At 44.1% G+C, this 26,777-nt stretch overlaps 2 protein-coding genes across 4 annotated transcripts in view; one reads left to right on the plus strand and one right to left on the minus strand.

Annotated features, from left to right (window-relative positions):
• Window positions 1-1,112: 1,112 nt before the first annotated feature.
• Window positions 1,113-26,394, minus strand: ALG8 (ALG8 alpha-1,3-glucosyltransferase). 2 transcript variants are annotated; one of them, XM_073548645.1, is made up of 13 exons: window positions 26,177-26,394; window positions 22,529-22,607; window positions 20,809-21,002; window positions 18,392-18,501; window positions 13,056-13,123; window positions 11,928-12,054; window positions 11,744-11,847; window positions 8,201-8,321; window positions 7,371-7,510; window positions 5,600-5,739; window positions 5,432-5,529; window positions 5,063-5,135; window positions 1,113-2,031 (listed from the first exon to the last, which is right to left on the minus strand). In XM_073548645.1, the coding sequence occupies exons 1-13, from the start codon at window positions 26,299-26,301 to the stop codon at window positions 1,800-1,802; spliced, it is 1,611 nt and encodes a 536-aa protein (XP_073404746.1). In that variant the 5' UTR covers window positions 26,302-26,394; the 3' UTR covers window positions 1,113-1,799. The 2 variants fall into 2 exon arrangements, with proteins under 2 accessions (XP_073404746.1, XP_073404747.1); XM_073548646.1 differs by lacking the exon at window positions 26,177-26,394 and adding an exon at window positions 26,006-26,126.
• The window catches only part of USP35 (ubiquitin specific peptidase 35), a 46,312-nt gene continuing 45,848 nt past the window's right edge, over window positions 26,314-26,777 (plus strand). The window contains exon 1 of one of the 2 annotated variants that reach the window (XM_073548644.1): window positions 26,314-26,434. The gene's annotated coding sequence lies outside the window, so the exon portion shown is untranslated. Of the gene's footprint in view, window positions 26,495-26,777 lie in introns of both variants that reach the window. The other variant, XM_073548643.1, reaches the window with a different exon arrangement.

A 26,777-nucleotide genomic window follows, 5' to 3' on the forward strand; every position in this document is an offset into this window, starting at 1 on the left:
CCGCTGCAACATCCTCCTCTGTGGCCTCCCTGCTAACACTCTCACACCTCTTCAGTCCATCCTTCACTCTGCTTCCTGAGTAATCCACCTCTCTCCCCTCTGCAAAACCCTTCATTGGCTCGCAATTCCCACTACTAACACTGACCTACAAAGCCGTCCATAACCTGTCTCCTCCATATATCTCCAAACTAATTTCCCGATACCGTCCCACACGTAATCGCCGGTCCTCTTAAAGCCTCCTTCTCTCCTCCACACTTATATGTTCCTCACCGAATTGCCTCCAAAACTTCTTCAGAGTGTCCCCATCCTCTAGAATTCTGTGCCCCAACACGTCCGATTATCTGCCGCACTCGGAACCTTCAGACGGAACTTGAAAACCCACCTCTTCAAGAAAGCTGCAACCTATGATGACCTCGCTGCCTCCTCACCACCACCAAAGCTGCCACAACTCCCAACCTACTGTCTCCTGCCTATCCTCCTGTTGACTGTAAGCGCCCAAGGGTAGGGTCTTCTTCCCTCTGTGTGAGTCTGTCAGCAGGGTCTTCTCCCCTCTATCAGTCTGTCGGCAGGGTCTTCTCCCCCTCTGTATCAGTCTGTCGGCAGGGTCTTCTCCCCCTCTGTATCAGTCTGTCGGCAGGATCTTCTCCCCTCTGTATCAGTCTGTCGGCAGGGTCTTCTCCCCCTCTGTATCAGTCTGTCGGCAGGGTCTTCTCCCCTCTGTATCAGTCTGTCGGCAGGGTCTTCTCCCCTCTGTATCAGTCTGTCGGCAGGGTCTTCTCCCCTCTGTATCAGTCTGTCGGCAGGGTCTTCTCCCCTCTGTATCAGTCTGTCGGCAGGGTCTTCTCCCCTCTGTATCAGTCTGTCGGCAGGGTCTTCTCCCCTCTGTATCAGTCTGTCGGCAGAGTCTTCTCCCCTCTGTATCAGTCTGTCGGCAGGGTCTTCTCCCCTCTGTATCAGTCTGTCGGCAGGGTCTTCTCCCCTCTGTATCAGTCTGTCATTGTTAGTTTTTCATTGTAATTTATACTTATATTTTGCATGTATCCCATCCTCATGCCCAGCACTGTGGAATCAATGGTGCTCTAAAAATAAATAATAATACTTGAGGACAAAAGTTCTGTAGCCGAGTTCATTTTTTATTCTTATTTTAAAACAGTCACTTAAAATAATAAAAAAAAAACAAATAGTGGACAACCCCTTTAAGGAGTATAAACACTTTAGTTTGGTTTGTGATTGTCTGCAGCAGTCAGGTGACCGTCATCTGAGGTTTCTCAAAATAGCGATGCATCAATTCTTCCCATACCGATACAGATCACCGAAGCTTCCTGCGCTGGATCCTCGGAGGAGACTGCAAGCTAGAATACGGAATTTTTTGTACCTTTTCCAAGCTGCCTGTAAAGTTTTTAATCGAGGCAGACAACACCTTTAAACTTTCTTGAAATTCCTTTTTATTTATCAGCGGCAATTATATGAAGCCTGATCCACTGCTGCCTCCACATACAATTTGGGGCATGTAGGGGAGATATCAACGCACCTGCCCATTTCCCCCACTGCACCTGCGCAATAGCCACCTGGATTAAGGCAAACAAGTGGCGTGACGTAAAGTGAGACGTTAACTCTCCAGACTCGACATTTTGCACAAAACCGATCAAGACACAATAAAATTTGTGATGGAAAAAAAAATTATTTTCCAAAAAAAAACAAAAAAACCTTTTTTTATGTTTGTAATAAAAAAAAAATAAAATGTTTCTACAGAGTCAATCTTTTTCCTCAGCAGATCGGGCGCAGGGACGGACGTGTCCTCACTGACGTTTCTTAAGAGTCGCCGCTGGTCTGGTGAAGGCGGCAATATAAAGTCTGATCCAAGAGTAGGTAATGCCCAGGGCGCAGTACATGGAGATGAGCAGCAGGGGGATGAAGGGCAGGCGCCGCTGCCAGGGGGTGAGGGGGTAAATGATCTCGCACAGTAACTCCAGGGGCAGGAGGCCGCAGACGTACAGCGCTTCCAACCGACTCAGCAGATTCCCTTCTTTCCTGTAAAAGGAGCAGGAACAAAACCACATGGGATTAATTCCGACCCTCTGGTGGAATTAAAGTGATACTGACCGCCCGCTATATTAAAAGGGGAAATCCAGGGAATGCCTTATAATAAAATTAGTGATACTCACTTGACCGATCCCAAACCACAAAACTCCTATTCTGACAATTGCAGGGTCCCCACATCAGAAATGGCTTCATAGCGATTGACTGACAGCAGCGGTGGCCCACTGATTGGATGAGCGGACATTTCCGGCCATCGACAGTGTGTCGAACACAGACCAGAGGTGATCGGGTAAGCATCCGAATGGGATATGCAAGGGATCAGTATTACTACTTTTATTATAAAGGCATTTAAACAATAATTTATATCCCCTAGACAAATCCTAAGTTATTTCAGCCCTGTCCTCCCTACACCAGTCCCTTAAAAGAAAGTTACACCACCTATACTATACAAATACGGCAGATACCCCCTAGTGGCGGCTACAGGAAGCATTCCCTGTTGTGCCTACTCTGCCTTTAAGGGGGTCATCCATAACCAAGATATTGATAATCTATCCTTTGGACAGATCATTAATATCAGGTCGGTCGGGGTCCAACAGCCGGTACACCCACCGATCAGCTGTGTCTACGTCTGATCTGCAATGCCTGACAATGTGCCATACTGTTTAATTGGGTATGCCATGGCGGCTGCTAACAGCTTATAAGGGTTGGCACCCCAGACCATTCAGATATCCGACCAAATAGGACCGCAATGCAACGGACTGTCCGCGGGTTTCCCGACCCGAGTGCAACAGCTTCATATTTCTATTAAGTTGTTACGCTCGGGAGACCCAACGGAAAGTCTGTGAATTGTGATCGATTTGTACAGACGTCTAAATGCACCCCAATAGAGATGACCTATCCTAAAGGACAAGCCATCGATATCAAAGTTCTCAACAACCCCTTTAAGATCTATAATATAGGAGATCGGAGGACATCTTCAGGAGTGACAAGTCTGTATCTCCATTAGTCTGTGGACAATTTTTCCTGCTTAGACAGATTCAAGGTTGACTTATAAGAGAACTAGATGAAGAGCCCGAAGCTGCCCGGGTATAGTAACTAACTGAGGTTAGTTATAGCAAATTATAATTATCCTCCATCCCATAGTCCCGTGCCCATATACCCGTCACATATCCTCCATCCCATAGTCCCGTGCCCATATACCCATTACACATCCTCCATCCCATAGTCCCATGCCCATATACCCATCATACATATCCTCCATCCCATAGTCCAGTGCCCATATACCCATCATACATATCCTCCATCCCTTAGTCCAGTGCCCATATACCCATCATACATATCCTCCATCCCATAGTCCAGTGCCCATATACCCATAATACATATCCTCCATCCCATAGTCCAGTGCCCATATACCCATCATACATATCCTCCATCCCTAGTCCCATGCCCATATACCCATCATACATATCCTCCAACCCATAGGCCCGTGCCCATATACCCATCATACATCCTCCATCCCATAGTCCCGTGCCCATATACCCATCACACATCCTCCATCCCATAGTCCCATGCCCATATACCCATCATACATATCCTCCAACCCATAGGCCCATGCCCATATACCCATTACACATCCGCCATCCCATAGTCCAGTGCCCATATACCCATCATACATATCCTCCATCCCATAGTCCCGTGCCCATATACCCATCATACATATCCTCCATCCCATAGTCCAGTGCCCATATACCCATCATACATATCCTCCATCCCTAGTCCCATGCCCATATACCCATCATACATATCCTCCAACCCATAGGCCCGTGCCCATATACCCATCATACATCCTCCATCCCATAGTCCCGTGCCCATATACCCATCACACATCCTCCATCCCATAGTCCCATGCCCATATACCCATCATACATATCCTCCAACCCATAGGCCCATGCCCATATACCCATTACACATCCGCCATCCCATAGTCCAGTGCCCATATACCCATCATACATATCCTCCATCCCATAGTCCAGTGCCCATATACCCATCATACATATCCTCCATCCCATAGTCCAGTGCCCATATACCCATCATACATATTCTCCATCCCATAGTCCAGTGCCCATATACCCATCATACATATCCTCCATCCCATAGTCCAGTGCCCATATACCCATCATACATATCCTCCATCCCATAGTCCAGTGCCCATATACCCATCATACATATCCTCCATCCCATAGTCCAGTGCCCATATACCCATCATACATCCTCCATCCCATAGTCCAGTGCCCATATACCCATCATACATATCCTCCATCCCATAGTCCAGTGCCCATATACCCATCATACATATCCTCCATCCCATAGTCCCGTGCCCATATACCCATCACACATCCTCCATCCCATAGGCCCGTGCCCATATACCCATCACACATCCTCCATCCCATAGTCCCGTGCCCATATACCCATCACACATCCTCCATCCCATAGTCAACCATTATGACATCATAATGAGCGGCGGGGCTTGCAACCTATGATGACATCAGCGTCGCCATGGCAACCATTGTGACATCATAATGAGGGGCGGGGCTTGATACACACACTTTTTCCCCATTATGTAGATAGGGGCAAAATTGGAGAATTGGAACGCGCGGGGTTAAAATTTCGCCTCTTAACATAGCTTAGGACGCTCTCGGGGTCCAGACGTGTGACTGTGCCAAATTTTGTGGCTGTAGCTGCGACGGTGCGGATGCCAATCCCGGACATACACACATACGCTTGAGCTTTATATATTGGATAAAACTTTGATTCCGACAGAGGAAACCATCAACAAGTAGGGTTCGACAGCTGAAAGTAAAAGGGAAGACGAGAAGCGGACAGACAACTTTTGTATGACTTTTGTAGCCATGACTTGGTCCTTTTTCCTGACACAGCGCTGCCCTCAGGAGTTGCCGTAGTGTTTGCCGCGCTGGGTGACCACATTGGGATTGATACAGAGGCGCTGGTGAATTCTACTTACCTGAACAAAGCCTTCAATGAACTGAAGCTGAACACGGTGAAAATGGCCATCAGCAAAAGTTTAATAGGCATCTCTGGAAGGCACAGAAACATTGGGTTAATGGTCTGCACCCCATTTATCATCTTAGAGGTTCATCTGTTTTTAGTGCCACCATTTGAATGCTGTGATCGGCGCTGACTGAGGCATATAAAGTGTTAAATGGCAGAGATCAGAGGTTCCGAAGCTCCAAAGCCCCAGGCTGCACTACTCAGACCAGTAGGATGACAACCAATGACCCTCACGAATTTTTTAGAAAAGTTTATATCAAACTTTTTTCTTCTAAAAGGTTTTAAAAAGTTTGATATAGAATTTATAGGACGATCACGTTACCTTGAAGAGTAAAGAGAAGAGGAAATAATGAGAAGTGTCCCACAGTCGTTAGGATCAAATACATCCCAGCATCCTTTGCACTGCTGACTGCGAGTAAGCTGAAAAAAAAAAGCAAAAAATGTCATAAAAGTAAAATATACACTGTATCCTATTGTGCTCCCCTCTCACCTGAAAGGTAAAATCGCCAGGAGGATTGCCTTCTCATGGACGTGCCACCCGAACATAAAGGAGCTGAGTGCGCAGAGGATCAGACAGCGCAGGAAACTTTGTGGTCCCTGGGGTCTAAACCACAGACACAAAACCGATGGCTGCAAAATAGAAAAAGGCAAAATCGATAAACCTGCAGTATCCAAACCAAGAAGGGAGGCTTTTTTTTTTATTTAAGGTGATGCGGTACCTCCAAGATATGTTATCACTTTATGATTGGTAGGGTTCTGACCTCTGTGACCCCCCCCCCAGATTCTGGGAATAAGCATTGCTTCCCCTTCTATTTTTTCTCTCCGGCAACCAGCCCCATTTACTTGATTGGATCAGTTCTGCAGTTCCCTTTCATGTACTGTTAGCCGACGGACATTGTGCACAGTGTAGTGCAGCGGTATCCACACTGAGCAGTGATGAGGCAGTGACCCAGCAAAGTTCCAAACAAAAGTCTCTTTAATTCTTACTCACAGCAAAACACAGCGCAAAACCACAGCACACTATATCCTCCGAATCGCAACCGGGAAACAAGACAGTCCACCTCCAGATCGCAGCCGGGCACAAGACAGCCCAGATTACAGTCACTAAACACTCCATTCCACTACCATGATGTTGCCGTGGGCGACTGCACCGCCATGTACGCTGTGGGTGCAAGACCTTTCAGCTCCCTTGGCTGTTTGGCTTCACTTGCCTGTGTTGCCTCACACAGGTGGAGCTCTGCAGAGCCTTCTGCTCTGCACTCTTGAAAACACCAGACTGACACTGACACCCAAACCCTTTACTGCAGAGTTTTGAACAGATATCTATTGCCTTCAGCCACATGGAAAACCCGGGCTGGAAATGAAACAGACTACACCACTATCATCCCATAGTCTGTTTCAAAAAACAAAGGCCCAGCAGGTTTTCTTAAATCGGCCTTGGGCAAATAGTATGCCCAAGCCTAACACTTACTTTTTTTTTTTAATTCCACACTGCAATCACGGCTACACCTGTGACTGCAATGCACTCCCAAGGCGTTAATACGCCTCCGTGCAAAACCTGGGGGAATGTACAGTGACCCCTACATGTGACACCGGTCACTGCCTCACAACAGGTAAAACAGAGAGGAAGACGTAGCAGTACCCCAAGGCTGTAGACCACTCATTGTCAGGATCGGACCCCGCTTACCATAAAACGATGGCATATCCTAGCTATATATCATCACTGTATACAATGGGAATGGCCCAAATAAACCTTCATTGTTTTATAAAAAATTAAAAGAAGTTCTAAAACTTTTTAATATACCTTACTTTAATCCTTCACCATCTATGAGACTAGGAACCAGGCAGACTTAAAGGGATTTTCTCATCGTCAAAGATTGATATTTTTCAGCTAGAGCTTGTAAAAACAAGGACTTTTGCAATTTGAGGCTAATTAAAATTTGCAGCCGTCCTTGAGACATTAATACTTTTCTTTTGTTTACAGTTCGTTGCCTAGGAGACCGACCACTGCTGTGAGATGTCAACAAAAAGGAAAAAAAAAAAATGTTAATATTTCAAGAACGGATAGAAATTTTAATGAGCAGTAAATTAAAAATTGGTTTGTATTTGCTAGCACTATCCGAAAATATCCATTGATGACGATGGAAGTGTAACCCTTTAATAAACCTCACGGCTCATTGCTTAATATTTCTGGATTCATGGATTCCGCACGTAAACATTTTAACAACCGATCAGGAGAGAGATTTGTGCTTCTGCAGTACCAGTATAGATATAAGTGTAAGTATTAAAGTCGTCAATGGTGTGATAGACGGAAGGACGCTGTGCTCAAACTCCTGAACCAGACCCCTGGTCATCGATCCCGTGCGGACTGAAGACGGGCTCAGCAGCTGCATCTTAATGCCTGAAATTACAAGAAAGAGACTAAAACAATGAAAAACAAGGTCTCCTAAAAGTCTGCCATCTTTTAAGAAACAGCGCTACACCTGTATATAGGGTGCATGCAGATGAGCTGCAATACCAGTTGCAACCTGTTGACAGATGTGGCGCTGTTTCTGCAATAAGCAGACGTGTTTTTTTGTAATTCTGCAGCCCCATTTTTTTTTTTTCTTGCCGCACAGGTACAAATCAGAAAACTATGGCCACTTCATATTCAGCAATAGGCAGGTGCTGGAAGTATGACTACAGCTTGCTGTTTAACCACTTAAATGCTGCTCTCAATTTATGCTAGCAACATTTATACATGGTGAGATATTGGGCAAGGGTTTGTTCTGACGACCACAGGCCACCCTGCAACACGATCGTGAGGGGCCCATGGCGGATACTAAAGCAAAGCTTAATATATATGTGATCCTACGATTTCAGGTTCACGTTCCCTAAGACGACTCAAAAATAAATCAATCGGATGGCGTCCAAGCGTGGTCCGATTTTCACAGACTTTTGTACGAGAAAAATCGGACGTCTGAATGAGGCCTAAGAGTTTGATCTCTGGCAGGGAGCACTGGTTGAAAATCCCGCAACTTTTCTGATAAAATCTTTAATATTCGGAGGACTCCAGGACCCGATGATGACGAGTGTGGTTTATTACAATTACCGATAACAGACAGCGCTTTGTCGGCGCCATTGTACAACGCCCAGAAGTTTGGAGCCCAGTACGCGTGGCAGAGGCCTCTCTTAAAAGGGAAAAGGCGAGAAAGGACTTGAGGAAGCTGACCCTATAAAAGACAAAAAAAAATATATATATATATCAGATTCATGGCTGCCGCTGATATATTCATCATCAATAGTTACTCTGGTCAAATCAAACAGAGGGCTTTAATTGTACAAAGGTAACACTTCCTGTCAGTTGGCTGATGGACCTCCTGGTAAAGAGCAGATATCAGCAATCAGGGGCTATCCTTTCATTTAAAGGGGATGTCCCCTTTCAGAAAAAGTTTTCCTAGAAGATCTTTTAGTAGTAAAAAACAAAGCATAAAGCAAACAACTGTGCCTTACTCACCCTCCCCATGTCCAGCGCTGGAACTGCGGTATCTGTTGTTGTCTGCAGTGCTGATATCACGTCGACAGCACTGCAACCAATCTGTGAGCTCAGCGGTGCCAAGTGCTCTCTATAGCTCATTGATTGGCTGCAGCGCTATCAACATGTCAGCACACAATAAGGCCCCCTTCACATGTCAGTCACACGTACCGGTGACGCTTACACACGTAGACCCATTCAAATCAATAGTTATGCACATGTCATTATGTTTCAACGGACCGTGTGCAAAACACGTAGACATGTCCGTTTTTTGCTAGCAGCGCAGTCCGCAACACTTCCCGGAGTCTGGGATAATCTTTACAGTTAGCGCTGTTCCCAGGCGCCGGATGCTAAATGCACCTCTCATAATTGTCGCGATCAGCGAGACCAGGCGATACTGATGACAGTTGTAGTCAGCACCCGTCATTGTTCAGCGTGCATTAAATAATTAAAAATAACGAAAACAGTGTGGGGCCCCGTTAATTTTCCTAACCAGCTGAGGGAAAGCTGACGGCTGATGTTATTATTCTGGGAAGGGGCCAATAGCCACAAAGATCGCCAAGCATCATAATAACCGCTCACAGCTGCAAATTTCTCACGCTGCGAGCAGTTATGTCAGTAAAGTTAAAGCAGTTCACAGGCTGGCTCACAGAGAGCTTACAGTGGGAACCGCTGCCTGTGACCTGCGGCAAGCTTAATTATGTCACCGCTCGTCACTGCAGCAGAGTTCTCACGCTAAGCTCAGTGTGTTCCAGCTGGCGTGGTGAGAGGTCACATTACTGATGTCAACGCTCACCACACCATCCGGATGTAGCGGAGTTTGTGACCTAATCATTATGGATTAACAGAGGACAGGTGAAGATTACTTTGATTTTTTTATTGTTAGGGTTGTGATTTGTACAATTAAAAGACTTTTCTGTGTGTGTCTATATTCATTTTGACTACGGGGTTAGTAATGGGGGTGTCAGACTCCTCCCCATTACTAACGCCTGTGCTTGATGTCATCTGACATTACACAGCTGACATCAACCCCAAAACCATTACCCCAGTTGCAAACGCACCAGGGCAATTGGGAAGAGCCGAGGCTAAGCGCCAGAATTGGCACATCTAATGGATGCGCCATTTCTGGGATGGCTGAGGGCTGGTGTTCTTACTCTGGTAGGGGGCTAATATCAATGGCCCTTCCCTGCCTATTCATATCAGCCCGCAGCTGTCTGTTTATCCTTTGCTGGTTAGTAAAATTAGGGGGACCTCCACGTCATTTTTTTTTTTGGGGGGGGTCTCTATTTTTACTAACCAGTAAAGGCTACGCAGACAGCTGTGAACTGTTATTAATAGACTGGGAACCTTCATGGCTATTGGCCTTTTCCCAGAAGAACAAAAGCCCCCAACTGTTGGCTTTGCCTCAGCTAGTTAGGAAAATAATGGGGACTTCATGATGTTTATTTTTGTTTATATTTATTTATATATTTAATGCGCGCTATACACAGATAGCGGGTGCTGACTACAACTGTCGAGTTGTTGTTTTTTTTGTTTGTTTTTTAAGTACTAATAGACCTTCTAGCTAAAACTTGTCTGAAACGGGACAATACCTTTAAGAAAAGAATGAGCAGCATCAGATTTGTGATTTTTTTTAAAAAAAGAAACACTTATTACTAAAAGCAGTCAGAATGGTCCCAAATGTCCTTCCTAAACGATCCTACTTTCTAGGAAAAGTCAAATCCGAACCTCTGTATTATAGGATCCCAAAATGCAGAGCGGGACCCCACATTCCTCCTTGCTCTAAAAGCACAATTTCAGGACGAGTTGTAGTTTCTAATGCCACCACACACTTAACCATATAATGTACTGAAAAACAGGGGGAAAAAATTACAAGTGAGATAAAATAGTAAAAAAAATAAAATTTAATTCTGCCATTGTTTTTTGGGGTTCAAAAATTTGAGGTTTTCAAATAAAAATTAGTTTAATCTGGGGGGGGGGGGGGGAGACAAGCTCTGAATTCAATGGGAAAAAATACGGCTCTCCGAATATTGTAAAAAAAAAATGTTTTGTTTTTTTTAAAGTGATTTTTATGAGTTAAAATAGTAAAATGTATAAAATAAAGCCAAACAAAAACCCAAACTGTAAATTAGTATCACAGTAATTGTTCTTACCTGTACAATAAAATGATAATTAATCCTGCTGGAAAATAAGGGTGAGCAGTTGAAGAAATTTCTGTCTTTTTATTCATCCTTTTTACGAAAAAAAATGATTAAAAAATATGTTTTGTTTTTTTTTTTTTTAATTTTATTGTTTGCTGATATCCCGGGAATATGTAAAGAAAAAAAAAATAGAAATTATATTTTTTACAACTATAAAGGACCGCTAACAAATATTTTAATGTAATTCTCCTTGGCATAGAAATTAATTATACACATTGGACATATTGTCCTTTTTACGACAGTGGGGCTTTTTTTTTTTAGATTATTTTTTTGCTTTTTTTTTTTTTAGTTTATTTTTATTTTTTTGCTTTTTTTATTTATTTATTTTTTTTTTTTTTACTGTGACCCCATTTTATCATAAGAACACATTCTTTTTATTGCGGATTTCTTCTGTAACTGGGGTTGATATATTTGCCCCAGTCACAGGAGAAATTCAGACTCCTGCATACATAGTAGAGCTGAATGAGTCTAGGCCCCTGCATCTTCTGCTCTCTCTGCACCCATTAATCACATGATGAATTTGGTACGGTCGTTCTTTTATTGAGATATTGACTAAAATTAATGATGCACCTTTTTTTTTCCTTTTTAAATCTAAAATTGCTGTTTGTTTTTTGTTGTTCGTGCCAAGTCCTAAAAAGTCTAATAAAAAGTGATCAAAAAGTCAAATGTACCAAAAAAAAAAAAAAAAAAAAAAAAAAAAGCGCCATCATACAGCTCTTGGAGCAAGTTACTGACCAAACATTTTTTTTTTTTTTTCTTTCTTTTCCCATCAAAGCCACATTAGATTTGGTAAAATTCCTTTAATCTGGAAATTATGTGACAGGTGCCAGATCATAAATTATTCTGGATGATCAGATTTACTGCATACATTCCAACCACAATCATAGAATTTGCATGCACATTGGTGAATAAAACATACCAAGTATATAAAGGGTCCAAACGAAACCGCGAAAACCAGCAGAACAATGACGGCCAAAGCGAGGAAGCGCAAAAGACCGAAACTTCTCCATCGTACGGAGCCGTCTGTGGAGCAAGACAGGAGGAGAGACTGAGCCGTAATCATGGAGATCAGCTAGAATAATAGTGGTCGTGCCTTCACTAACCTGGATTATTCACCGTAAAGCAGTAAGAGCGTAATAAGTAGACGCCGTACGCCGGGGCGATGTACAGGTAGATGTGTTTAAAGTTTAGTAGGACAGCGAAGAGGAGTGCGCTCTCCAGGTGTCTCTTCTGCCAAAAGAAAAATGTCAATTTATTATTTTGGCATCTTTTTTCTATTTTGGAACAGAGTTTAACCTCTTAAAGAGGGGGGGGTCTTCATTCTTGACAATGGGTCCCCCAATAATAAGTGAATCACTTGATGTCCCAGTGCTGACACTCCCAATGACCAGCTGGGAACCTGGCATTAAGCCTATACATAATTTCACAGCAGTGCTAATAGGACAGAGCAAAAAAAAAAAAAAAAAAACAGACACAGAGATAATGCTGCTTTTTGGTAGGTGTCTATCTCTTTTCCAGTGCAGAATTCACAGTTACACTGCACAGTACTGATGATGCTAAAGTTGATGTTTTTTTGGATAATTTTTTGGGTTTGTTTTTTTCAGATTTAGTAACAAGAAGATTTGATCCCAGTAATACAATATAATGCAGTGAAGTGCTCAGATGTGAATACACTAATAGGGAAATTTATTAAGGCTGGTGTGGAGCATGCTAGGAGTACAGTTCCTGATTCATTAAGCATCTTAGTGATTTAGGCTCGTCTGTTACCTAGCATGCGCCACTGCCAGAATTGTGCACTGACGTACATTTCTTCAGTAAGTTACGTGGTGTAACTTATGATGAATTTGACGGTTGAACGAGCATGAACCCATCCAGTCCGTGCCATATTGGTTGAGACTGGGGTGTAAAAACATCCAAGTTGCGCAAAAATATTGCAACATATTAAGGTGTTTATGCCAGATTTCTGGTGTAAATACCTTAATGAATGGCCTTCTCATTATGTATCTCACACCAGAGCAGGAATCACAGCTACACTGCACAGTTATTATGTATGCATTACTCAATGCTGCTTTTTTCTAGTACTTTTCTTTATATCACCCTAGATCTGAATTCTCAGCTACACTGCTCAGTATTGCTGTATAATGTCCTCCATGATGTTGCTGCTTCTGAAGATGTGCTATATAGAGACAGAAGAGCAGGAATCCATCATATATCACCGCCATAACATTTACCTGAAACATGCGAGCGATGGACAGCAGCATGATCCCGGAGAGAAATCCGTTATATTGGAAGTGGATATCTAACAAAGTATTCAGGACAAGAATCACCAAATGGTAATGACCTTAACTCCTTCCTGCCACGGCCAATGTCATTTTTGCGCTTTCTTAAAAGACTCAACTTCTTTATTTTTATGTCCACGTTGCCGTATCAGGGCTTGTTTTTGGTAGGGGAAGAGTTGTAGTCTTGAATGACACAATTCACTTCACCATATAATGTACTGCAAAACAGGGAAAAAATGCCGAATGCAGTGAAAAATTAAACACGTAATTCAGCCTGAACTGGCAGCATGATTCTTCAGGTAAGTGTGATTGCTGCAATACAAAGTATATATATTTATGTAGTGGAAAAGAGCTTTTTAAAGGATAAAAAGGGGGGGGGGTGTCTCTATTTTCCAAGTACTGTATTTTTTATTTTTCTGTCAATGGACTTGTACACGATCTTGTTTTTTTCATCTTGACTAGGTAATGACACCGGAAAGAAGGACCTAGACTAGGTAATGACACCGGAAAGAAGGACCTAGACTAGGTAAAGACACTGGAAAGAAGACCTAGACTAGGTAAAGACACTGGAAAGAAGACCGAGACTAGGTAAAGACACTGGAAAGAAGACCTAGACTAGGTAAAGACACTGGAAAGAAGACCTAGACTAGGTAAAGACACTGGAAAGAAGACCTAGACTAGGTAAAGACACTGGAAAGAAGACCTAGACTAGGTAAAGACACCGGAAAGAAGGACCTAGACTAGGTAATGACACCGGAAAGAAGACCTAGACTAGGTAAAGACACCGGAAAGAAGGACCTAGACTAGGTAAAGACACTGGAAAGAAGGACCTAGACTAGGTAAAGACACTGGAAAGAAGGACCTAGACTAGGTAATGACACTGGAAAGAAGACCTAGACTAGGTAAAGACACCGGAAAGAAGGACCTAGACTAGGTAAAGACACCGGAAAGAAGACCTAGACTAGGTAATGGCACTGGAAAGAAGGACCTAGACTAGGTAAAGACACCGGAAAGAAGACCTAGACTAGGTAAAGACATCAGAAAGAAGGATCTAGACTAGGTAAAGACACCGGAAAGAAGGACCTAGACTAGGTAATGACACGGGAAAGAAGACCTAGACTAGGTAATGACACGGGAAAGAAGACCTAGACTAGGTAAAGACACTGGAAAGAAGGACCTAGACTAGGTAAAGACACCGGAAAGAAGACCTAGACTAGGTAATGACACGGGAAAGAAGACCTAGACTAGGTAAAGACATCGGAAAGAAGGATCTAGACTAGGTAAAGACACCGGAAAGAAGACCTAGACTAGGTAATGACACCGGAATGAAGGACCTAGACTAGGTAATGACACCGGAATGAAGGACCTAGACTAGGTAATGACACCGGAAAGAAGACCTAGACTAGGTAATGACAGCGGAAAGAAGGACCTAGACTAGGTAATGACACCGGAAAGAAGGACCTAGACTAGGTAAAGACACCGGAAAGAAGACCTAGACTAGGTAATGACACCGGAAAGAAGACCTAGACTAGGTAATGACACCGGAATGAAGGACCTAGACTAGGTAATGACACCGGAAAGAAGACCTAGACTAGGTAAAGACATCGGAAAGAAGACCTAGACTAGGTAATGACACCGGAAAGAAGACCTAGACTAGGTAATGACACCGGAATGAAGGACCTAGACTAGGTAATGACACCGGAAAGAAGACCTAGACTAGGTAATGACACCGGAATGAAGGACCTAGACTAGGTAATGACACCGGAAAGAAGACCTAGACTAGGTAATGACACTGGAAAGAAGACCTAGACTAGGTAAAGACATCGGAAAGAAGGATCTAGACTAGGTAAAGACACCGGAAAGAAGGACCTAGACTAGGTAATGACACGGGAAAGAAGACCTAGACTAGGTAAAGACACCGGAAAGAAGACCTAGACTAGGTAATGACACGGGAAAGAAGACCTAGACTAGGTAAAGACACTGGAAAGAAGACCTAGACTAGGTAATGACACTGGAAAGAAGGACCTAGACTAGGTAAAGACACTGGAAAGAAGACCTAGACTACTAGGTAATGACACTGGAAAGAAGGACCTAGACTAGGTAAAGAAACTGGAAAGAAGACCTAGACTACTAGGTAATGACACTGGAAAGAAGGACCTAGACTAGGTAAAGACACCGGAAAGAAAACCTAGACTAGGTAAAGACATCAGAAAGAAAACCTAGACTAGTGTGAAGCAGTGACCCGTTACAGTTAGGGGGCGCTGTGTGTTCTCCCCAGGATACGCACGGAGGCGTATTGAGGCTATGGGAATGCATTGCGGTCACAGGCGTAGCTGGGATTGCAACAGTGAAGCAGTGACCAATGTCATAGGTAGGGGTCACTGTGTAGTCTCCTCAGGATATGCACGGGGGTGTATGAAGGCCATAGGTGTGCATGGCAGTCACGGGCATAGCTGTGACTGCAATGCAGACTGATAATTAAAGTAAGTGTTAGTCTTGGACATGTTAGTGTCCAAGACAGAGGTACGGAAAACCTGCTCTGGATGTTGGGTTTGAAACACACTGCAGTATGATAGTGTTACCGTCTGTTCCATTCGGACCCAGGTTTTCCATGTGGCTGAAAGGTTTCTGTGATAAAAGCCCTGCAGGAAAGGGTTAGTCAGATCTGAGGAGTTCTGAATGAGCCCGGCTGCGATCCGGAGGATATCCTGGACTGTGAGTAAAGACTGTGATACAAGCGGTGCAGGACACCCCCAAGAACTAGTCAGAGGAGGACTAGCGTGTGTAGTGACTGCACTCTAAAGGATGCTGTGTACGATAGAGTGCTATGAACTGGTGTGAACTGAACACGGATAATATGCACTGAAGTTATATGCAATTGTGTGAATTTGTACTTTTATGTGTGAAGACAACACATTAAAAAGACCTTTGTGTTTGAATTTTGTGGGTCACTGCCTCTTCACTGCGTACGGTGTTACCGCTGCCTTACACTAGGTAATGACACCGGAAAGAAGACCTTGACTAGATAAAGACACCGGAAAGAAGATCTAGACTAGGTAAAGACACCGAAAGGAAGTCCTAGACTAGGTAAAGACACCGGAAAGAAGAGCTAGACTAGGTAATGACATCGAAAATAAGATCCAGACTAGGTAAGGACACAATAGAGAAGAATTAGACTAGGTAAGGACACCGGAGACTATACCTAGACTAGGCAATGACACCAGAAAGAAGATCCAGAGTAGGTAAGGACACAATAGAGAATAATAATAATAATCTTTATTTTTATATAGCGCTAACATATTCCACAGCTCGACAGTTTTGCACACATTATCATCACTGTCCCCGATGGGGCTCACAATCTAAATTCACTATCAGTATGTCTTTGGAGTGTGGGAGGAAACTGGAGCACCCGGAGGAAACCCACGCAAACACGGGGAGAACATACACACTCCTTGCAGATGTTGTCCTTGGTGGGATTTGAACCCAGGACTCCAGCGCTGCAATGCTAACCACTGAGCTGCCCATAGAGAAGACTTAGACTAGGTAAGGACACCAGAGACAAGACCTAGACTTGGTACGGACACTGGAGAGAAGGCCCAGACTAGGTAAGGACACAGGAAAGGAGACATGGACTAAGCTTGGACAATGGAGAGAAGATCCAAACTAGGTAACGACACCATAGAAAAAACACAGACTGGGCAAAGACACCGGAGCAAAGACCTAAACAACTGTAAGTAAGGACACCGGAGAGAAGACCAAGGCTAGTTACGGACACCGGAGAGAAGATCCAAACTAGGAAAGGACATCATGGAAAAAACACAGAATAAGTAATGACACTGGAAAAGAGACACAGACTACTTAAGGACATGATAGATAAGAATTAGACTAAGTAATGACACCGGAGAGAAAACCCAGACTAATAACGGATACCAGAGAGAAGACCTAAACTAGGTATGGACACCAGAAAGAAAACCTGGACTAGGTATAGACACCAGAGAGACCTAGACTAGGTAAGGAAACCGGAGAGAAGGCCAAGACTAGGTAAGGAAACCATAGAGAAGACCCAAACTAGGTAAATACATTGGAGAGAAGACCTTCAGTAGGTACAAACACCAGAGAAAAGACCTAGAAAAGGTTAAGACGCCGGAGAGCAGACCTAGAATAGGTGATGACACCGGAGAGAAGATCAAGACTAGGAAAGGACCCCGTACATGAGACCTTAACTAGGTAAGAACCCTGGAGAGGAGACATAAACTAGGCAAGGACCCGGGAGAGGAGACCTAAACTAGGTAAGGACCCAGAGAGGAGACCTAAACTAGGTAAGGACCCGGGAGAGGAGTCCTAAACTAGGTATGGACACAGGAGAGGAGACCTAAACTAGGTAAGGACCCGGGAGAGGAGTCCTAAACTAGGTATGGACACAGGAGAGGAGACCTAGACTAGGTGAGGACCCCGTAGAGGAGACCTAAACTAGGTAAGGACTGCCGAGTTGTAGTTTGTAATCAATACTATTTTGGGGTGCATACAATGCTCTGATAGCTTTATATTGTATTTTGGGGGGGGAAGGTGCAGTGAGCAAAAAATAGCAACTCTGGAGTTTCTATTATTTTATGTTCTTTAGAGAATTTACCATTTGGTTTACAGAACTTTATGTGTTGATAAATCAGATTTTTATGAACATGGCAAAACCAAATTTTTTTTTAAATTAATTTCTTTATTCTTATACTGGTAAAAGGAGAGTGTGATTCAAAGAAATTTTTTTAATTTTCAAAAAAGTATTTAGAATACTTTTTTTTTTTTTTTTTTTTTTTTTTTTAAGTTCCCCTAAGAGACTTGAACCTGCGATGGTTTGCTCTCTTATATTATAAATATTGCAATACTTCAGTACTGCAGTATCAGTCTTTGGCTGAGCTTCAGATGAGACCATACAAAGATGGCAGCGACATCATGGGGGGAGCAAGATGGCAGCCCAAAGAGGGATTGCATTACGTATTTAAATGCCGTCAGAAATCGCTAGAACCGATTGCTATATGACCGCAGCTTCTGAGTCCGCTCCATACATATGCACCCAGACGTAGGATGTAATAGTACATCCTATGTCAAGAAGGGGTTAAATATCAGGGAGCCCTGTCATCAAAAGTGGGGCATCTGGCAGGCCAGAGGACACCCGTTCCCAGCACTAAGACTTATCAGACATTTATGGTATATTTTGTGGAAAACGTCATTAAATTAAGAGCAAGTTTACATCAGCATTTATCGTATGTGTGAATAGAGACGTCAAAGGATACGATCTACAATCAGTAGCCCAAAGTTCCAGAGGAGAAGGACAGCGAGGATGAACACCGGTCTCTCCAGCAAATCCCTCCGATCTTTTTTATCACTGATACACTGGCAGCACCTGGATCAAATCACAAGGCAAAAAAATGTAAAAGGACGGAAGGAAACCTGAGGAGAGAAAGGAATGAAAAGTGAAGATGACAGAAGGCAAAAGATGGAAACAGAAGGGAAAAGGAAGGACTGGCCTTATTAAGGACATTGTAGGAAAGGCAAAAAACAGGTAAGGACACCTGAGAGAAGACCCAGACGAGGTACGAACACCGCAGAGAAGACCCAGACTAGGTCCAGACATCGGAGAGAAGACCCAAACTAGGTAAAGACCCCGGAGAGAACACCTAGACTAAGTAAGGACAATGGAGAGAAGACCCAAACTAGGTACGGACACCTGAGAGAAGACCCAAACTAGGTATGGACACCGCAGAGAAGACCCAGACTAGGTCCAGACATCGGAGAGAAGACCCAAACTAGGTAAAGACCCCGGAGAGAACACCTAGACTAAGTAAGGACAATGGAGAGAAGACCCAAACTAGGTACGGACACCTGAGAGAAGACCCAAACTAGGTATGGACAGAGAAGACCCAGACTAGGTACAGACATCGGAGAAAAGACCTAGACTACAGACACTGGAAAAAAGACCCAGACTAGGTAAGGACACCAGAGAGAAGACCTAAACTAGGTGAGGACAACAGAGAAAAGACATAGACTAGGTAAAGACATGAGAGAGAAGACCAAGACTAGGTAAGGACACCAAAGAGAAGACCTAGACTAGATGAGGACACAGGGGAGAAGACCTAGAGTAGGTGAGGACAACGGCGAGAAGACCAAGACTAGGTAAGGACACCCAAAGAGAAGACCTAGAATAGGTAAGGACCCCGGAGGTGACCTAGACAAGGACAATGGAGAGAAGATCCAGACTAGGTACGGACAACGGAAACAAAATCCAGACTAGGTAGAGACACCAGAGAGAAGACCCAGACTAGGCACGGACACCAGAGAGAAGACCCAGACGAGGTACGGACACCAGAGAAAAGATCCAGACTAGGCTTGGACACAGGAGAGAAGACCCAGACTAGGTACGGACACCAGAGAGAAGACCCAGACTAGGTATGGAGACTGGAGAGAAGACCCAGACTAGGTAAGGACACCCGAAGACTAGTTGAGGACAACGGAGAGAAGACCTAAACTAGGAGAAAACAACGTAGAGAAGAACTAGACTAGGTGAAGGTACCCAGAGAGAAGACCAACACTAGATAAGGACCATGGAGAGAAGAACCAGACTAGGTACGGACACAAGAGAGCAGACCCAGACTAGGTACAGACACTGGAGAGAAGACCTAGACTTGGTAAGGAAACCGGAGAGAAGATCTAGACTAGGTACTGACACCGGAGAGAAGACCCAGACTAGGTAAGGACACCGGAGAGAAGACCTACAGTAAGTGAGGACAACGGAGAGAAGACCTACAGTAAGTGAGGACAACGGAGAGAAGACCTAGACTAGGTAAGGACACCAGAGAGAAGACCAAGACTAGGTACGGACACCGGAGAGAAGACCCAGACTAGGTAATGACACCAGAGAGAAGACCAAGACTAGGTACGGACACTGGAGAGAAGACCCAGACTAGGTAATGACACCAGTGAGAAGACCTAGACTAGGCGAGGACAATGGAGAGAAGACCTAGGCTAGGTAAGGACACCAGAGAGAAGACCAAGACTAGGTAAGGACACCAGTGAGAAAACCTAGTCTAGGCGAGGACAGCAGAGCGAAGACCTAGGCTAGGCGAGGTAAAGGCACGCAGAGGGAAGACCAAGACTAGATAAGGACCCTGGAGAGAAGAACCAGACTAGGTAAAGAGACCAGAGAGGAGACCCAAACGAGGTATGAACACAAAAGAGGAGACGTAGACTAGGTAAGGACACTGAAGAGAAGACCTAGACTAGGTGAGGACACTGGAGAGATGCAGATAATAAGTAAAGGTAGTGAGAAAAATCACTGGATATAGAACAGGAAGCTAAGGAATGTAACATTAGGAATAAGCAGATTCAGGGCAGAAAAGCAAGAACAAAATGAAAAGAACAACATTAAGCAATGGGAGGGAGGATAAGACCAAAAAAAACCTGGAAATAAAGGGCATAGGAAGAAAGAACTGTTTGCCACCACGCTTTACCCTGCAGCCTTATGTCTTCACAAACTAACCAAGACATAAGTACAAGGAGAACTGACTTACCGCAGCAGTAACAGAATGCTTATAATCTACAAATAACTGCATGACAAGTGAGACTAATATGGGGAAACTGCGGCGCACACAGAGGGGGAGGGGAATAATAAGAGGGGAGACCCATTCTCTGTATGGACACGTCAGGATCTTACTGTTTGGCAGCATAGATGAAGAAGACATCAGAGAGGATGACGGAGAACCTCTGGAAGAGGACGGTATTCGGGCTGGCGTAGTTTAGGTTTTCCACTTTTAGCATTTCTGGATCGAAGTAACGAGCCACGTGGGAGAGAGCGAACTCAAACCAGGCGAAAAATGGAGGGTAATCCAGCGTCCACTCGGAAGTCGCCTGGAGATCAACAATCAGGTTTATAGGCATAGGAAGAAAAAAGGGCTCATAATACAGTCATGGCCAAACGTATTGGCACCCTTGAAATTGTTCCCGAAAACAAAGCATTTCTTCAAGATCATTATTGCAGTTACACATGTTTTGTTATACACGTTTATTTTCTTTGTGTGTATTGGAAAAACACAAAAAAAAAAAAAAAACAGAAAAAACTGCTAATTAGATGTAATTTCACACAAAACAAATTTGGTTGTAAAACATTGTTGGCGACTTTCTAAAAGTGTCGGCAAACAACTATGTTTCAAGCATGTGATGCTTGTTTAAACTCACATGTGGCAAGTAACAGGAGTGGGCATTAGGAAAATCACACCTGAAACCAGATAAAAAGAGAAGTTGACTCAATCTTTGCATTGTGTGTCTGTTACACTAAGCATGAAGAACAGAAAGCGAAGAAGAGAACGGTCTGAGGACTTAAGAACCAAAATTTGTTGAAAAATGTCAACAATGTCAAGTTAACAAGTCCAACTCCAGATATCTTGATGTTACTTTGTCCATGGTGCACAACATAATCAAGAAGTTTCCAACCCATGGCTCTGTAGCTAATCTCCCTGGACGTGGACGGCAGAGAAATATGGATTAAAGGTTGCAACGCAGAATAGTGCGTGTTGTGGATAAGTAGCCCCAATCAAGCTCCAAAGAAATTCAAGCTGTCCTGCAGACTCAGGGTGCATCAGTTTCAGCATGAACTATCTGTCCACATGTGAATGAAATGAAACGCTATGGCAGGAGACCATGCTGTCTGCTGTCACAGACATAAAGAAACTAGACTGCAGTTTTCCAGCATGTAAGAGAGTAAAACAAAATCCTTCTAGGAAAATATCTTGTGGACAGATGAGACCAAGATAGAGATTTTTGGTAAAGCACATCATTCTACTGTTTACCAGAAACAGAATAAGGCCTACAAAGAAAAAAAACACAGTACCTACAGTCAAATATGGTGGAGGTTTAAAGATGTACTGGGGTTGTTTTAATGCCTCTGGCACTGGGTGCCTTGACTGTGAGCAAGGCATCATGAAATCTGAAGATTACCAAAGGATATTGGGTCACAATTTAGTACCCAGTGTCAGAAAGCTGAGTTTGCGTCCCAGGTCATGGGTCTTCCAGCAGAAAAATGACCCTAAACATACTTCAAGAAGCCCCCAGTAATGGTTGGAAACAAAGTGCTCCAAAATTCCATCCGAGAGGTGCAAGAAGCTAACTGATGGATATAGGGAGCGAGTTATTGCATTTATTTATTCCACAGGGTGCAACCAAATGTATTAAGTTTAGGGTGACATTTCTGTCTGGCCCATTTTTGGGGTTTTATGTCAAATTACGTCCAATTTGCCTTTTTTTTGTGCTGTTCAATAAACACAAAAGAAGTAAACCTGTGTATAACAAAACGTGTAACTGCAATAATGTTCTGGGAGAAATGCTCAACCAGGAAAAAAGTTAAGAAATATTCTTTACTGTTTTAAGAGTACACCTACCTCATAATACCACCGCGATAAGGGCAAACTATGGGTAATCGCCAGCCAGTTTCTATGGACCTCAAAATCTGTAGAATGACTGCGGAGTAAACAGCACAAAAAATAAAAGGCGGATTATGCACTCACTGCCTCTTACAGCATTATTCGCCCATCAGATGGCAGTATTATATTATGTGGGTTGAATGGCCGCATTATGTGGCAGTATAACCAGAGCTGCATATCTCGCAATGACTCGACCTCTAAATGACAGTAGTATTTTGGCAACGTATGGCAGTATTATCATGTGCTTTCTATGGCAGCACTATTTCACGACAATATGATGCTAGCATGTGGACTGTATACGGCATCAATGCTAGGGCACTGTATGGGAAATATGAGGCAGTATTATGTGGGCTGCATGGTAGCAGTATACGGCAGTATTATATGGGCTGTACGGCAGAGCTATTTTGGTCCTTCACGTTGGTATTGTAAGGTCTAAGTTTGATACTACGGTATTGTTTGGGCACAGACTGTAACAATCATTTGGCCAATGAAAATCTGTATTATGTGGGTTGTATGATAGCATTACTTTGGCGCTATATAATGGTGTTATGTGGGCTACGAATGAAAGTTTTACTTAAAGGGGTTGTCCGGGCTTTTCACATAATCTCAGTACATATCTGGGCTGCAGAATTATGACAATAAATAATTTACTTTCTGTCACTAGTTTGCACGGTTTTCTAGATGTTCTGAACAGAACGTCCAAGGGGTGTGTTATGGCATTGAAATGAGAACTGGTCGTAACCTCCTACTCTACTCCAAACATGCCCTCTATAGCAACAACCCCACCCTCCATAGCTACAGGCCCTCCCCGTCCACATGAAGAAGCCCTCATCACACAGTAACAATCCTCCCCCTCTAGCAGCCTCAGTGCAGAGAGCAGACCACCCAGCTGCTCCTCCCCCAGACACACACTGAACAGTGATCTATGGAAAGTGAGGAGGGAAAATCGTCCTGTATTCTGGGCCACTCCATGATTACAATACATAACTCATTATCAGTGATTCCTTCCCTCACTGTCCCAGGCTGCTGGCAGCAGTGAGAACAGACTGTGTGATGGCCAGTGATGGGGGTCTGCAGCTTCTAATCTGCACAGGGGATGGCAGTCACTGATGTAATCTGTTGTGTGACAAAGCCTCTGCTGTGTGAATGAGACAGCTCTGTGTCACTGATGTCTTCACACAGCAGCAGATTTGGTGCAGTGTATGTGCGAAGCTCCACCAAACTCCCAGCAAGCTCCAGTGACCAGCACCACCCACTGCCCACTCATTGGCTGGCAGTAAACTGCACCAGCACTCATCTTTATCATCATTCCAGCATTGGAAAGAACACAGCAGTGATCCTGTATTTGTGAAAGCAGCACAATACATACATACATACACCCCCCAACACTTCACACTGTTACAGCTGCTGATTGGACAGACTGCTCCCATCAGTATTTGTGTCATTAGAGACACAGTGCTCACACATACACTGCACCAAATCTGCTGCTGTGTGAAGACACCAGTGACACAGAGCTGTCTCATTCACACAGCAGAGGCTTTGTCACACAACAGATTACATCAGTGACTGCCATCCCCTGTGCAGATTAGAAGCTGCAGACCCCCATCACTGGCCATCACACAGTCTGTTCTCACTGCTGCCAGCAGCCTGGGACAGTGAGGGAAGGAATTACTGATAATGAGTTATGTATTGTAATCACGGAGAGGCCCAGAATACAGGACGATTTTCCCTCCTCACTAGATTCACTTTCCATAGATCACTGTTCAGTGTGTGTCTGGGGGAGGAGCAGCTCTCTGAACTGAGGCTGCTGGAGGGGAAGAATTTGTTACTGTGTGATGAGGGCTGCTTCATGTGCACGGGGAGGGCCTGTAGCTATGGAGGGTGGGGTTGTTGCTATAGAGGGCATGTTTGGAGTAGAGTAGGAGGTTACGACTAGTTCTCCTTTCAATGCCATAACACCCCCCCCTTGGAAGTTCTGTTCAGAATATCTAGAAAACCGTGCAAACTAGTGACAGAAAGTAAATTACTTGTCATAATTCTGCAGCCCAGATATGTACTGAGATTATGTGAAAAGCCCGGACAACCCCTTTAACAGTATTAGAGCTAATATATTAGTAGGATCAACCTTTCTAAGTAGTCTACTGTATATGGACGTGTAGGTCATAAGAAGAGGAATAAAATGATACGTTGATATCTGCGATACAGTGTCTTACACCAGAAAAATCCATGTTTTTTTCAGTATGCAAATGAGCTGTTAAGATCTCTGGGCCAGAGATAGATCTCCCCAAGTCTGCCTCTAAAGCTTATTGTAAGTGAAACAAGGCATTACCAGTGTGAGACATGTAATGACTGACACTTTCCTCTCAGAATTATACACAGCTCTGCAGTGAAATCAGAACTAACACGGTACAGCAGAGGTGAACTTTTTCTCACTACAAATGTTTGCAGAAACACTTGTCCTCTCACAGTGCTGTCAGATCTCCTGCAGAGCTGTCCCTCATTATAACCAACACAGTACAGCAGAGCTGAAACTTGTCTGCCTCAAACACAACCAGCACATTTGCAATTTCCTTCTCACAGAGCTGTCAGCTCTGGTGTACTGCCCTTCCCCACACTGGCTGTCAGCGAGATGGAAACTTAAACACTATGAGAGGACAACTTCATATATTTTTGCAATGAGACAAACTTTACTTCTACTTTATGGTGTCGGCTCTGCTGTGCTCTTATCTCTGCTGTCCCGTGTTAGCTCTACTGTACTCTTTTACTTTTGACCTCACTGCAGAGCTGTATGTGATTATGAGAGCAGACTGTCAGTCATTACGTGTCTCACACTGGTAACTCCCCCTACCATTTATAATAATAATCTCTGGAGGCAGATTCTCGGGGGATCTATGCCTCGCCCATAGATCTTAACAGCTCATTTCATTATTAAGAAAAACGTGGATCTCTCTGGAATAAAACATGAGATCACAGCTAACAAAGTATCAATATATTCAGCTTCCTATGAGCTACATGTAAACAGTTTAGGAGGGTGGATCTTTTCCCTTTAAGGAGTGGTATTTTAGCACTGCATGGCAGGATTACTGATGACGACATTATGTGGACAGTATATGGCAGTATTATTTAACCCAATACAGCTGTATTCTGTGGGCTTCAGGCCAATACTCTGCAGGTTGCATTGCAACATTATTTCGGCACCGCAGTATATGGCGAGTGTTATTTTCACAGTGTCGGGCACCATTATTCAGGCTCTATATGGCGGTATTACTTGCTGCCTACATCATACACTGTGTGAGGATGAGGACTCGGATCACCACTGGGGTAATGGTGGGGTGTTAATAAGGTGACACTTGTGCTCTATATGGCACCACTTATGTCTACACCCCCTCCACTGACAGCACATACAAGGGGGTGATACATGAGGGGTGCACTTACTTTCAAACACACAATGCAGGTAAGTAGGGGCAGATGACATCTGTGACAGCTGTGAGACCCCCATATACAGCTCTGCTATCCCCACCCCCTTACAAGGCAAAGGATGCTGGGACTTGTAGTCGCCTCCTTTGCTCTCCATTAATGCGAAACATAACGCAGCCCGCTCCTTACTAGGTCGGTATGAGGAGACATTTCAGCAGGGACACCCCGAGAGCCAGCGTCACAAACCATCCCCCGTCCCCAGGATGCCGGCTCCAAGATCCATTGTCCACGTTTCCGCCTCTGGGGGCCGCCATCTTGGTACACCCGGACAATACGCGAGCAGGCGGTGCAGTGACGTCATCGCGCGTCCCGGGGGCGTGGTCTGGGACAGTTGGAGGGTCGACTCGTCACCGTCGCACTCAGCAGCACCGGCGGGGATCTCCTGAGGTAGCTGCACCGAGGAGCCGGGAGTGTCTGCACTAAAGAGCCGAAAACTGAGCGTGTGATGTAGGAAAATGAGGAGTCTATACTTCTACCTTCACTGAAATGAAATTAATACGTGTTCCCATGAACATGCCCTTAAAGTGATTGACCACGCCCCCACGACTACTATTTTAAGCGTTCATAAATATTATACCTGTGTAATAATTTCTGGTGAGCAGAGTCCCCCCTACATGTACAGGCATTACCCAGCTGCTACAGAAAAAGTGCAAACTACCACACAAGTGTGCAAAAGAGTCATGTATAGCACAGCCCTCTCCAGAAACAAGGAGGCCCCCAATACATTCTC

Source organism: Dendrobates tinctorius, unplaced genomic scaffold (assembly GCF_039654945.1).
Source record: "Dendrobates tinctorius isolate UK_male_01 unplaced genomic scaffold, ASM3965494v1 ptg000157l, whole genome shotgun sequence".
In the NCBI taxonomy this organism is placed as follows: domain Eukaryota; kingdom Metazoa; phylum Chordata; class Amphibia; order Anura; family Dendrobatidae; genus Dendrobates; species Dendrobates tinctorius.

Bases quoted from the DNA above. Each gene is read 5' to 3' on its own strand.
- ALG8 (XM_073548645.1), bottom strand. From the start codon at position 26,301: ATGGCGGCCCCCAGAGGCGGAAACGTGGACAATGGATCTTGGAGCCGG. The intron at 8,322-11,743 runs GTATGTTTTATT...TGTCTTTTATAG, and splicing joins TTGGACCCTTTATATACTTG to GGTCAGCTTCCTCAAGTCCT. The intron at 7,511-8,200 runs GTAATTGTAATA...TTGTAATTTCAG, and splicing joins CAAAGCGCTGTCTGTTATCG to GCATTAAGATGCAGCTGCTG.